This window comes from Pseudopipra pipra, chromosome 1 (genome assembly GCF_036250125.1).
Source record: "Pseudopipra pipra isolate bDixPip1 chromosome 1, bDixPip1.hap1, whole genome shotgun sequence".
In the NCBI taxonomy this organism is placed as follows: Eukaryota; Metazoa; Chordata; class Aves; order Passeriformes; family Pipridae; genus Pseudopipra; species Pseudopipra pipra.
In genome coordinates, this window is record NC_087549.1 from 134,766,804 (window position 1) to 134,779,487 (window position 12,684).

The 12,684-nt window shown below is 39.2% G+C and overlaps 1 protein-coding gene across 3 annotated transcripts in view; it reads right to left on the reverse strand.

The window, feature by feature from the left end:
* RSU1 (Ras suppressor protein 1) overlaps positions 1 to 12,684 on the reverse strand; it is a 103,405-nt gene that overhangs the window by 85,331 nt on the left and 5,390 nt on the right. For all 3 annotated transcript variants that reach the window (XR_010424939.1, XM_064634390.1, XM_064634379.1), the window contains exon 3: positions 7,945 to 7,995. Coding sequence is in view for 2 of the 3 variants with exons in the window: in XM_064634390.1 (XP_064490460.1) it covers positions 7,945 to 7,995 (51 nt within the window). In the remaining variant the exon portion in view is untranslated. The remainder of the gene's footprint in view (positions 1 to 7,944; positions 7,996 to 12,684) is intronic.

Here is a 12,684-nt window from a genome sequence, read left to right on the forward strand (position 1 = left end):
AGCAACAGTTACCACATTGCCCATCATCACATAAAGATCAGGAAATTATTTCACCCCAAGGGTTATGTCACAAGACATCAATGGAAAAAGTAAGAGGCCAGATGGTGAGTGGTCTGAAGGGAAAAGCTGTGTCATTATCCGCTTCAACACACCTGACTACTAAAAGAACAAAAAGAATACACAGAAAATAAAGTACAAAACCAAGTATACCAAACTAAATCCAGTTTCCTCTCAATCTAGACCAAATCTACCTTCTTGTCTCTGTGCTTCCATATTAGTATAAAAAAAATTCCACTTGGCTTGTTAAACAGTAAATTCTGTAATACAAAATTAAGCTCTTTAACAAAGTGAGTTCCCTTTTGCACCATTCACTAGCTTTGAAAATGCCAACTTCAAAATAGTCTGGAACTGGGCAAGAGGATTTCCAATCATTTTCCATTACAATCTGTACATACACATGGAGAATTTACATGGGACAAAAAAATTACAGTTAATTTAAGCCACTGGGAAATAAGTGAAGACACAAGAAATTTGTACTAATGTCATAAAACATCAAGACTAAAAGAAAAAGGAGTTAATATGTTTGCAGGTGCCTTTAATAAGAGAACAGCTTCTGAAGCACTCAAAGGCAAGTGATTTCTGTCTACATTTTTAGTATTGACGCTTTACTTACAATGCAAAACTGACTCTGTTGTCATACAGCACGAACTTGACAATTTAATTTATGTATAAATTGGGTAGTTTCAGCATGCACCCTTATACCGTTACAGGACAAGACTCTTTCATAAATTATTCTGTTTTATTCTCCCAAAGCTTCCTAAAACCAAAATTTATATTATTTAAAGATAAAATGCTCTACCATCTGTACTTTCTCAGAACCAAAGGTCTGGGTTTTTTTTCAGGAAGGAAAAAAGCTAACATTTTTGCAGAACTCAGATATCACAAATTTAGTAAGGTATATGTAGAAGAATCTCCTTTTCCCTCCTTCTCATGTCTCCCTTTGCACTTCATTCCTAAAGATATTTCCCTTTAGAGATCCCTGCATCAGAAATATAAAGTAAAACCAAATCAAAATATGTAACAAAAATAAAAGGCTTACTGTCAATTTAAAGCATCACTCCCAGGCACTGCTGATAGGCCACTGTCAGCCACAAGTTCCTGTGCTTTGGACACAACCCTAGTCTCACCACACAGACAGCTTACTTGCACCATTTTGGGGCGTATCACGCCAGCACAACAGCACGGAATGACTTATCAGAAGGAAGCAGAGGCAGAAGCAAAGTAGAGGAGACTACAAGAAGCAACAAAGAGTAAAGAATATAGTCATCTAGTTTCTTCCAGAGGTCAGCAAGTTTGCTATATAAATAACCTGATACCAGGCAAGATGCAAAGTGTCAGACAATACCAGTGGGAAACACCCTAACACATTTCAGCAGACTGGAGAAGACAGAGCAGCTAGACTGGGAAGGAATTCAGGACAGACAGATGCAGTGTTGCTTTGTCTCTGGAATACCTCCCATACACCCAGGTATCCACTACAGCCAGAAAGGTGACTCAGAAAGGAGACGTCCTAATATAAAAATGAAACCAAGAGATTTTAGCAGCATGTTAAATAAGACCCAGGACACAGTCAAGAGGGTTAACAGCAATGAACTGACAAGCTTCTGTACTGGTTACATACAGAGCGCAAAACAATTTAGAAGATGGCAGAGAAAAGAAGCAGTAAGTCGTGTGAGCAGAAGAAAAAAAAGTAAAGTTTTGAACTGCTCTACTGGAAGAAGACAAAATGCAAAAGGATGATAAAGGGTGACTACATGGCTGTCAAAGGAACATGATCAATGAGACACATGTATTCTGACAGGATCAGAATACACAGGAAAGTGAACTCCAACAAAATTCAGGAGTAGAAATGGGAACCAGCAACAAAAAACTATTGAGTCACCTCACAAAAAGGAAAGGACTAAAGATGAATAAAGGATTACATGAGAATCACGTGAAAAGCAATAGAAAGTGCACAGAACAGCATAAGACATCAGCTCAGGAAAAAAAAGGAGGACAGAGAAAACGACATTATGTAACATAGGAGAGGTCTGATGAAAAAATAGTTGTTCCAGATCTCTCATCATTTAGACATTTGATAATAGTAGGTAAGGAATCAGAGCACGAGAGCCAAAGGATAGAAAAGTTATCAGGCATGACCTCTGAATAGCAGGAAACTACTGAGAAAATTTAAAGGCAGCACAAGAATATGGTGAAACCAGTGAGCACAGACCACCTGAGGTTAAGGAGACTGAGCAGAACAGCAAAAACTAAGTTACTGTCCACCACCACCTACCAGGCAGGATGAAGAGCTACCAGGAGCATGAGTTTCTTCCCAGGAAAGAAACCGCTAAAAGTATTCAAACAGTGACCTCTAATGGACAAACCAAACAGTACTGGTACTTCACTGGCAGCGGGAACCCTCCAGGTACAAGCAAATAATGACACAAAAGCTAGAATCTCCGAATAGATTTCTCCAAGTGATTACAAGGTCAATTAATCACTGCTGGTACGTAAGGCAAATAATTGTTAGCGTAGTTATAATTCATCAAAAACTTACTGCGCATCCCGAAATAAGTGAAAATAAAACACAACAAGTTGGCAGTGTAATAGTTGCACTCATATTGATGATGACCAGCACTACCTGCTGTCAATACTGAAGTAACCTTTAACATCCCAGCTTGCTTTCCAGTCACATCCTTCCCTCTGTGCCCTCCTGGGGGGGACTGGTTAACCTGAGCTTCTGAAAGCTCTTCAAGCATTCTTCCTATTCATGATGTAGTATAGGGATTTTAATTGCCAAAACTTCATCAGCACACCAAGTAAGGATTCCACATCCTATATTAAAGTGTGAAATTTTGTATATGCTTTCAGCAGCTGGAGACTAATGTTGAGCTAGCCTAGTTCTCTAAAGTCTAGAATGCTCAGTACCACTTCACACTTAATGGCAAAATAGGACACAAAAGCTGGTCTGCTAGGAAGAAAACCATCAGGCAAGGCATAAGCCACATTTTTTATGCTCTAACAGTTCCCTTTATAAATGGAAGTTTCTCTGTTGCTAATTCTACTCCAATTATTGCTCACTTACAAATCTAGTGGCAACAAAGCTGAAACCTAATCTACCCTGCTGACTTCAGCCTCCAAAGGCACTTTTTTCCAGTCAAAGGTAGCCATTTGTTGCTCCAGCACAATCAATTTATAAAGAAAAAAAATCACAAACCCTAAGCCCTCAAGACAATGTGATACACTGCTTGAAATAATATGGGGGCAAGACCCAGAGTAGAACAGACAGACAAACCTGGTGATATCCCTTCCTCTCCCTGATCTGGCCTTCCCAGAATATCAGTATTCTGCAATTCCCAACCTGTTCCCCAGAACCATTATGAAACCACACAGACCCCTTCTAGCTGAAGGGTTCTGAACAAAGTAGGACCAAGTTTGATTTCAAGAACTTCTGTGACAAATTTCTTGACACAGGACTGGCATGGCCACTCCATGGAGCAGTAACATGAGAGGAATCGTGCCACCTGGCTCTGCAGAATGTGCAGATCTGTAACAACACCTGAAGTTCACTTGCACCCCACACAGAAGTGTCAGAAAGAGCAAGTGGCCAAGATTGCTGCCGACTTCCAGCTACATTCCACTTGAACTTGAGTGAAGCAGTCCTAAGCATAAATGCACAAAACAGGAGAGTGGATACCCATAAAAGTCACTACTGGTGCACATACAATTCAGAAACAATATTTGTGACTGACCAAACTGATCAAGTGTGTTTTCTACAAAAGTATGTCCTGTGGCTGCAACTCCTTTCATGCTCCTCCAGCACAGCTACCCTAACTCCCTACCACTATGCATGTTCTAATAATGATCCCACTGAGCAGGAGGTGAAGGTCACCTGTATGTCCCTCAGCTAGCATCAAATGACACAGAACAAAGACAACTTGGTCACATCTACCCAAAGTAATCCACCACACTGAAGGGCAGATATCTATCATTCAGCTGCTCATTTCCACCAATCTGAGGAACATTTGCCCAGACTTTTATTTCATTTATTTTGATGATAGCCAATGGGTAAACAGACCCCTGGGTCAGGATCAGACAACCTATGTAGGCTAAGACTGTCTTGAATTTTGCTTCTCAGCTGTATACTGGATAGAAGGCTTTAAATCACTAAATGATGTAACAAAAACCTCCCAGTACAACATACAGAGACACTGTCCCACAAGTCCTACATTATGTTAAAAGAAAGCACAAATATTCACTTTCTCCCTCTGCTTTCAACTGGATTTTTGCAGAGACTCCACAGCAGAATCATCACAGGTTTGTCACTTATGCAGTAACTGGTTCAAAAAGACTGCAGAATTGCAGCTATTTATCATTCCCCAGAGTTTTGCTTCTGATTTTGAAGCACAAAAAGTTCTCACCAAGCAGGAAAGGACAGACTCAGAAGGCACCGAGAGCAAAAGCCAATTCAAGACTCTTCCATTAGCACAGCACCAGATAGCTGAAAAAAAATTCAGCCTAATATGCTCCAGAAAAAAATCAATGTGGACTTGAGTACATCTGATAGTGAATGATTTAGACACATACATGCAGTAAGAAGGCCACACTAGAAATATTAACAAAATCCATACCACAAAAGTATTCTGAGCAGTATGATGGATTTAACAGTGCAAACTCCTCATACCTGCTAATGAAACTTAACTTACTTTTAATAGTTCTCTGGCAAAAATATGAAGTATGTTTACATAAAAATATGCATATCCAGCTTCTACCCGTATCTATTCTTCCAGATAGACATATTTACTCTAAACAGCAAAAAAAAAAAAAAAAAAAAAGGCAAGCAGAACACTCATTTAAATGGCAGAAAACTAGTAGAAGATGCTAATATGACCTTAGTGTAGCATGTCAAGTGTCACTACCATCAGCTTCCTAGTCATTTTAAGAACAATCTGCTAAGACAATTAATTACATAGCTTAAAAGATTAGGTCAACAGTGTCAAATATGAGAATATGAACTTGAAATTTAGCCTTTTAAAAATGTGTGCCGTCTATTTAAGTGTCAACATCCATTTGTGAAAGAATAGTAAGTTTCAGACTCAATAAGTTACTTCTCAGGAGAAGCAGTGGTCTTACCTTCCCATAAAAGAAACCCAAACACAGTAATTAGAAAGGCTGACAGAATTCCTTGGCTGAGAGAACCCATATATTTTGCAGTCTGCTGACCTAATGGCTACTTTAGAAGAAAGCAGTAATTAAAGGCTGAGGTTTAATATAACACAAATTTATAAAAGTGGCAGTCCTTAAACTGGTATTTTGAAAACTTAAACTACTTTAAAGAAAGAGTATACTCTGGATTTTTCTTGAATAGTTAAAGTAAACCTAAACACATCCTTCTTGGACACCCCTTATTACCATATCTTTCCAAGTCAGGTCTACAGCTAAGACTCATAGCTGGTCATAGGTTAGTTACTTAGCTTTTTATTCTGGTGCTCATGTTGAAGAATGTAACTCCTCCCCAAGCTCTGATCTGACCAAGCCAAGTTTGCCATGATTCGAGTCTCTGGGCAGGAGTTTCAGCCTGTCTCCTCTTCCTCAGAGCAAGGCAGATACCTACTACCTGCCCAGCCAGTTGTGTGTTCAGCTGAAATTATCCTTTAGCTATGTTTAAGATTTGTAAGGTGTCATGTGGAAGAGATGATGCAGTTTGTTAGATGTCAACAGTTGTAGGAATTTTACAATCCCAGAGAAAGAATAGTCAAGATCACAAACAGTAACACTTACAACTCATTTCACCCTTATGCCAGATAAGCAGTTACTCAGACAGAGATACCAGAGCATCAGAGAGAAGTTTTGCCTGGCAGCACCAGGTACCCAACTGTGGGTGAGCTGTCTGACCACAAGCATTAGATAGAGGTGTGCAGAATGAACTGTTATCTCAAGGTGCCCACAACCCTCCCAAGTCTGTAGAGAAAGCTGAAGTGGCTGGATCAAATTAACTGCCTGACTTTCAAGCAACTCAAGTTCAGACAGGCATCTCCTTGCAGTACCTGAGAGAACACAGAAGCCACCAGCTGGGTGGCCCCACAGCCCAACTCCATCAGTGGCTTCTAACAGATGCCAGATGGCAAAACGCTCAAAGAAAATTTACCACAATCTTTCTCAAAACATTCTCCCAGCTTCCAGCTATTTGTAACTTCATGACCACCTAAACCAGTGATAGAGCTGCATGTTTAGTAGTGATGATAAGGATTTTTCCTGCCACGATTTGCCCATCAATTTACCCATCAGTCATCATTTACCTGATAGATGGCAGGAAACTGTTGGTCACATCTATAATTAAGTTGAGATTCTTTGAAAACTACCATAGGGACAAAAACAAACAGCAATATGCCAATCTAGAGGACACTACACAACTAGAAGCAAGGCCCAGAATAACTAAATCATAATTCTTACAGCCATTCAGTCCGCATAGTTTCATCTATTTACTGCTACAAACCCTTTAAGCTACACATTAGTACCCAATAAACTGCATCCAGATAAGTGTTTAAGTACTCGAATCTAAGAATATTTACATTTTTCCTCATGTTTAATCCTCTGCAAATGCTCAGAGCCTTTAGTGAAATTTTTGCATTAATTCATGTTTTAAATAACATACTACCTTAGAGCTCATGCAGCAAGTAGTGCAAGAGTTCAATAGGTTGGGTTTTAATGGATTGTTTTTTTGGGGGGGTTGTTTGTGTTTTTTTTTAAATCTATCTCAATTTGTAAGGATTTCCTTGGGTACATGCTAAAGCACCTAACCAGTCCTCTCATCAACACAAACCCATTTTGGTGGTTCCATTCCCCTCCCCATTTCATACACTCTTCAATTGAGTTCCAAAAACGGAAGGACTGGTTGAGAGAGAAATCCACTGGCATGTGCAGAGAGCAGACAACAAGAACATCAGCAAAACCAACACTTCTCTTTAGAAGATGCAGCAACAATATGAGATAAAATTCACTGCTTGAATTTCAGCAACCAAGAAGCAGGAATGTTTCAACAAGACAGTGATGGATAAACCTGAAGCATTCTACTACCAAAAAACCCCCAAACAAAACAAAACAACACCCCCCCCCAAAAAAAACCCCCACAAAAACAAACAAAAAAACCCCACAAAACAAAACACAAAAAAACCAAAACAAAAACAACAACAAAAAACCAAAAAAACCCCCAAACCCCACAAACACTTCTGCCTTGCAAAAGTCAGCCTGATATCTGCCTCCACCAAGTTACATTTCATGTTTACATTGCTCTCATTACATGCTATTTACCAACACCTCACTTAAAGGCTTCTTCACTGTGGGAAGCAGGATTCACAAGGTAATAACTGAAGGCGGTGTGTGCAGTACAAGCAAGAGAAAACTTACACTCAGAAGATTTTTTTTTTTTAACAGAAGTATGCTGCTTGACTCCCATGCCTGATGCTTACATTCGGTTGGCTTTGCTCACATATGTTTGGTTATAGACATAATGCGGTGGAGCTGTAATCTGTTTTGCTTCAGTCAAATTAATTAGCACTAAAATGCAAACTCTATCATTTCTGGTACAGTTAAAAATTTCAGAAGTCCTCATCTAAACATAAGGACTTCGGAGCCATGGTAGGAAATGGATTTCTGGCTGAACTGGTAAAAAGACTGAGAATTCCAGATCTTCCAGTACACTGCAGATCTGTACTGAAGATGAAAAGGCATGTTGAACGTGGCTGCTAAGTCACATCCTCAATGTCTTTATTTTTAATGAAGCACTACACCAAGAAATACTCTTAACAGTGACACTGTGTTCTATTACAAAAAAATATCAAACAGTGTCACATTTTCAACTCAACTGCCTGTAATGAAGTCTAAATACAGGAATATACTTACATGTAAGTTTGTTGTGACTCAGAACTAGCTGTGTGATATGAGACAACGTAACTGCAAATAAAGAGAGAAAGAAATTAGTTTATGGACATGGCAACTGAGAACTTGTATCTATTCCAGCTGAAAAGAAAATAGGAAAGTTATTCTCTCCACTGCAGTAACTTCAGATTTGTGCACTGTCACAACAAACAAGACAAACTCAAGACTAAAGGACACATCCAGCTACTCCCCTGTCCCCATTTCTGTTACTGCATCAAACATGACTTGGAGAGCTTCTACTCACTGATACAGCAGCCCCTTTCAGTAACCCTTGAAAAAGCTCATGACATAACACAGGCAATTATAACCTGTTAACAGAATGAAAGCAGTCACAAGCACCATCAGATCAGAAAGTTCAGTGCAAAAAAAGAAAGCATCACCACAGTTCCCTATGCAATTGCAGGTTGTAGAGGAAGGAAAGGCAGGGTGGAGAAAGGAAGAAACATTTTACCCATCCTAAATTTCTACTAAAATATGAGCACTTTAAGTACTGCCTGCACCACCTCACAATATAGAACAGGAGCACAGGGAAAGAAGCCCATAGAAAGTCTGTAAGAATATTGTAGGAAAGCCAGCAATAAAGGGCAGACAAAAGCAGCAGCCTCCATAAAGAGCTTTAGGCTTTAAAAGGCATGATGTAACTACAGTGGCAAAAAAGACCAACACCACCTCACCTCCATACTAAAGAGTCAGTATCTTGCCACAAGTACTATGATAACTGGGCTCTGAGCAGGTGGGACCCTGCATCACTGCTGCCCAAAGGTCCCCCAACACCCACACTGAACTGTAGGTGCAGGACTGGGATGTCAAATTGGGCAGTCAGGCATAGAGTTGATTCTAAAAGAACTTCTGCACTATTTCTTTTTTCCCTTTGAAGTTGACGGTTCCTATGGTTTACTAGAGAAGGACAAGGACCGAAGGTATCACCACACTTCTGTGGCCTTAACTAGTTCATTCCAGTTTTGCAGAGCTCTGCCAGCTTCACAGAAGAATCCAAAATTCAGACAATCTGTTCTTTACTTTGTCAGAGTCCATAATGAACTTCATTACATTAAGACCATCAATCCCCACCAAGTGCCTTTTAACAAGCAGCTAGAACGACTTGAGAAACTACATGAGGAAAGCCCAAATTTAGTTCATATACCACCAATATGATAGGACTTTCTTAACTCTTTTCTGCTCATGAACTACCTCTTCCATGAGGATATGACTTCTATGAATTTGTTAATGCTAAGGCTAGACATGTCCAAGGTATCAAAATAAAAGAAACTTTTCAAGGTAGTGACAGGAAATGGTAATGTCTTCCCCTCCCCACGCTCCACTAAGTGAAACACCCATTATAAGCATACAAATCAGAATGACAACTCACATGGACTAAAAAAAGGGCTGAGGATTTGCTTTTCTGTGCTCAAGATGTAATTCAATATTTAAAAGAAAAGCATGCCAAATAATATTTAACTCATACAAGAAGCCAGCTTATAAGGAGACACCACTCGCATACAACTTATTTGCACCACAGAAGTATAAAGTCACCGAACTGCCTCAAATGCTAGACAGCAGCACACATGCACTGCAAGCTACCTTTACACAAAATATCTGGATGACACTACTCAACCTATTTTTTTTATAAAAGGAAAGAATAAACAAACAAAAAACTCCATCCCCCTGTCAAAAAAAAAAAAAAATCAACAAAAACCCAACTAAACCCAGGGTAAAATAAATTACAAAAAAAGAAAACAAAAAACACCCACAAAACAGGAAGACCCCAGCAATCTTGCTGAGCCAAGATAAGGCACTGTCTGTCCCACTGGAGGAAGTTAATGCAGGATGAGCATTTCAGTATTGTTACAGTAGCTTGCCTCTTCATCTTCTGTGCTTTGGTTATTTTAGGAACGAACAATTATATCAACACTAACTTTCTGATAAATAATTCTAGGCATGTTAATTCCTACCACACAGGCATGTACTTTACGCAAAATATGAATATCTTACAGATGGAATGATAATGAGAGCAAATTAACACTTACAGAGTAAATCTCCCTGACAACAGAGCAGATGCCTCAAGTTATTTGGGCAAAATAATTCCTTAATTTGTAGCTTCTTCATATCAGCCTCTTAAAAGACACTTACATTAGACTGGTCCATACTCCCACAAACAATTCCATAGCTGTTGATGGCTGTTCAAAGTTCTACCAATAAGTGCTCTAACCACTGCTAGGCTAGGGGAAGGGCACATCATTCTCTATGTGCTGAATTTGCCTGTTCACCCTACAGGGTGCCTATTGGCGCTCTCTACCGTTACCCGTCCATAGTGGGTGCTTTATAAACAAAGATCATCTATTTATGTCATAATATGAAATAAAAAAAACCAAACCAACACCATAGAACACTTCCACAGGGCAAGATATTTTTTAATACTATTTGTGTATGGAGGATGCACAACTATAGTGTGTATATGTGCTCACAAATGGTATAACATTTATTATATGCTGGAATAATAAGAATAGTCTTTAATGCTTGAAACTGTTTCACGTGGTCTTTGAATTAATATGACAAGCTAAAGCACAGAACATTCAGATCAAGGGATATTTTCTGTCTCAAATGAAATCTCTTTCCTACAGAACTTCTATGAAAAGAGCTGTCTTGTATTACAATTCTGAAAGCATCAAAAATTTAGGTGCTCTAAAAGCCTGTAATACAATTCTAGTTTGTACTTTAAGTCATTAGAAGGCAACATGGAAGTACCTGGATTTGAGGGACATTCCAAAAATAGAACTCTATTTCTAATGACATTAATGAACTCCTGGGCAAGGAGTGGTTAAGGAACTATGGAACTTTTCTTTGGGAATCTGAATGCCACATTACAAATAAGCTGGTAACTCCACTCTTGCTAAACACAAAAGTGGGAAGAGATGTAAAGGTTGCCAAGATGTAAAGGTCTAAGCTAGCTTAAGACAGCTTCAGATACCAAGTGTCAGTCTCTTTTCAGATAGAAGTATTGCATCTTGATTTGGAAAGAGACATTAGTATTTGACAGAGGCAAATGTTGTCTGTTTTGTATCTCCCACAGCTGCTACAGAGGGTGGAAGTTAAGGTAAAAGAAAATACAAGTGGTGACTGCCTTGTACTGTAGCAAGTAATTCATCAGACTGAAAAGAGAAGCCAGAAGAGAATTGTATCCAAGCCCTTTGCTCCTCTCTGCCCCCATATAACACCAGTCTTCTATGTCACATTTTGTTGGTTTCTGTTTTTTTTTTAAACACACATGACAAGAATAGGTCTACACCTAAGGAGAAGGACTGGCACACCAAACAGATGTTGCATGGTACTCTGCTTCCAAATCCTTGTGCTTGCAGTAACTCTAAGTGAATTAAGAAAGCTTAAATACAAGTTCACTAGTCACTCTGCAGCAAGTACTCAAACATGCAGTGGGGCAAGGCTTGTTCCTTTCCTTGAAGAGTAAGGACTATAGCGAGCAGCTTACCTTTAAGAGTTACTGGCCAATGTGGTAGGGGTATTTACCATCACTAATAATTACATGAGACGAAATCTTTATCAGGGGTTATTGAGCAGAGTAACTTAGGCATATCCTCCAAGCTACCAAGTCTTTAAACCTCAAATAGCTAAAAATGTTCCCTCCAATCATAGTCTAAACTTACGCTTATCTCTGAACCTCTACTAGTGGCCCTTCTAAAAGACAAAATGCTGTGAAAGAACAGTTGCTGGGCATGAATAGTGATGGTTGCTTTTAACGGAGATCTTTATTTTGTGGAAAAAAAAATAAATTAAAAAAGTTGCTGAAAAGGCAAGCTTTAACACTGCCCTGGAAAGATACCCAACACACCAAGAAAGGAAGGTACCATGTCAGACTCATGTAGCTTCCATGCCACTTCTGAGAGCCAGAGACAAACAAAATACCCAATCTATACTAGAAAAGACCACCCATTCAGAGTCAGATGACAGGGTTTGAAAACAACACATTTAACATTTTCTCAAACCGTTACCAAAAATTCAGAGGTAATACCTATTCTTTACCTTTTTAAAGGCATATCTGGCAGAACGTATTCCTCATCCAGAAAGCAAATATCTTGACTATAAAAAAACAAACAAAAAACCAAAACCAAACCAAACACTAAAAAAACCAAACTGAAACAAAGACCCCAACTTATGTTTTCTCTGTCAGGGAGCAAAGTAACTGAATAATAAATTAACCTAACAGAAATCAGTCATCATTTCCTCCTTTCCTAACTTTCATCTCAAATTGGAGAAGGGCCCAAATCCCCATGCTAGATCAAGTCACTCAGTGTGCACCAGGAGTATCTGCACACAGACTTCTCTGATGCAGTGCAGCCTAACCAGGGTACCATGAGTCTACACTTCATGTAGGGAGCTCCCTGTCAAAGACACCTCAGATGCTTAATTAGCAGCCTGGTATCAAGGACTATCCGTGGACCACAGTGTCCCACCTTGTGGTCCCTGGCTCTGCCTGAAAAACAAACCCAAAACAGTCTTTGCACAAGAAAAGCTTTTTTTCTTTTTAGCGTTACCAACGTGCTTCAACATTATCTTTTTTCCCCACCTAAAGATCAAAGCTGACTAATTAATTATGTGTTTAGTGTTGATAACAGGCGCCAAGCCTATTTAACAAAACCAACTGTTACAAGTATTCTGTTGCTGCCCCACACACTCAACATCTATTGCTAC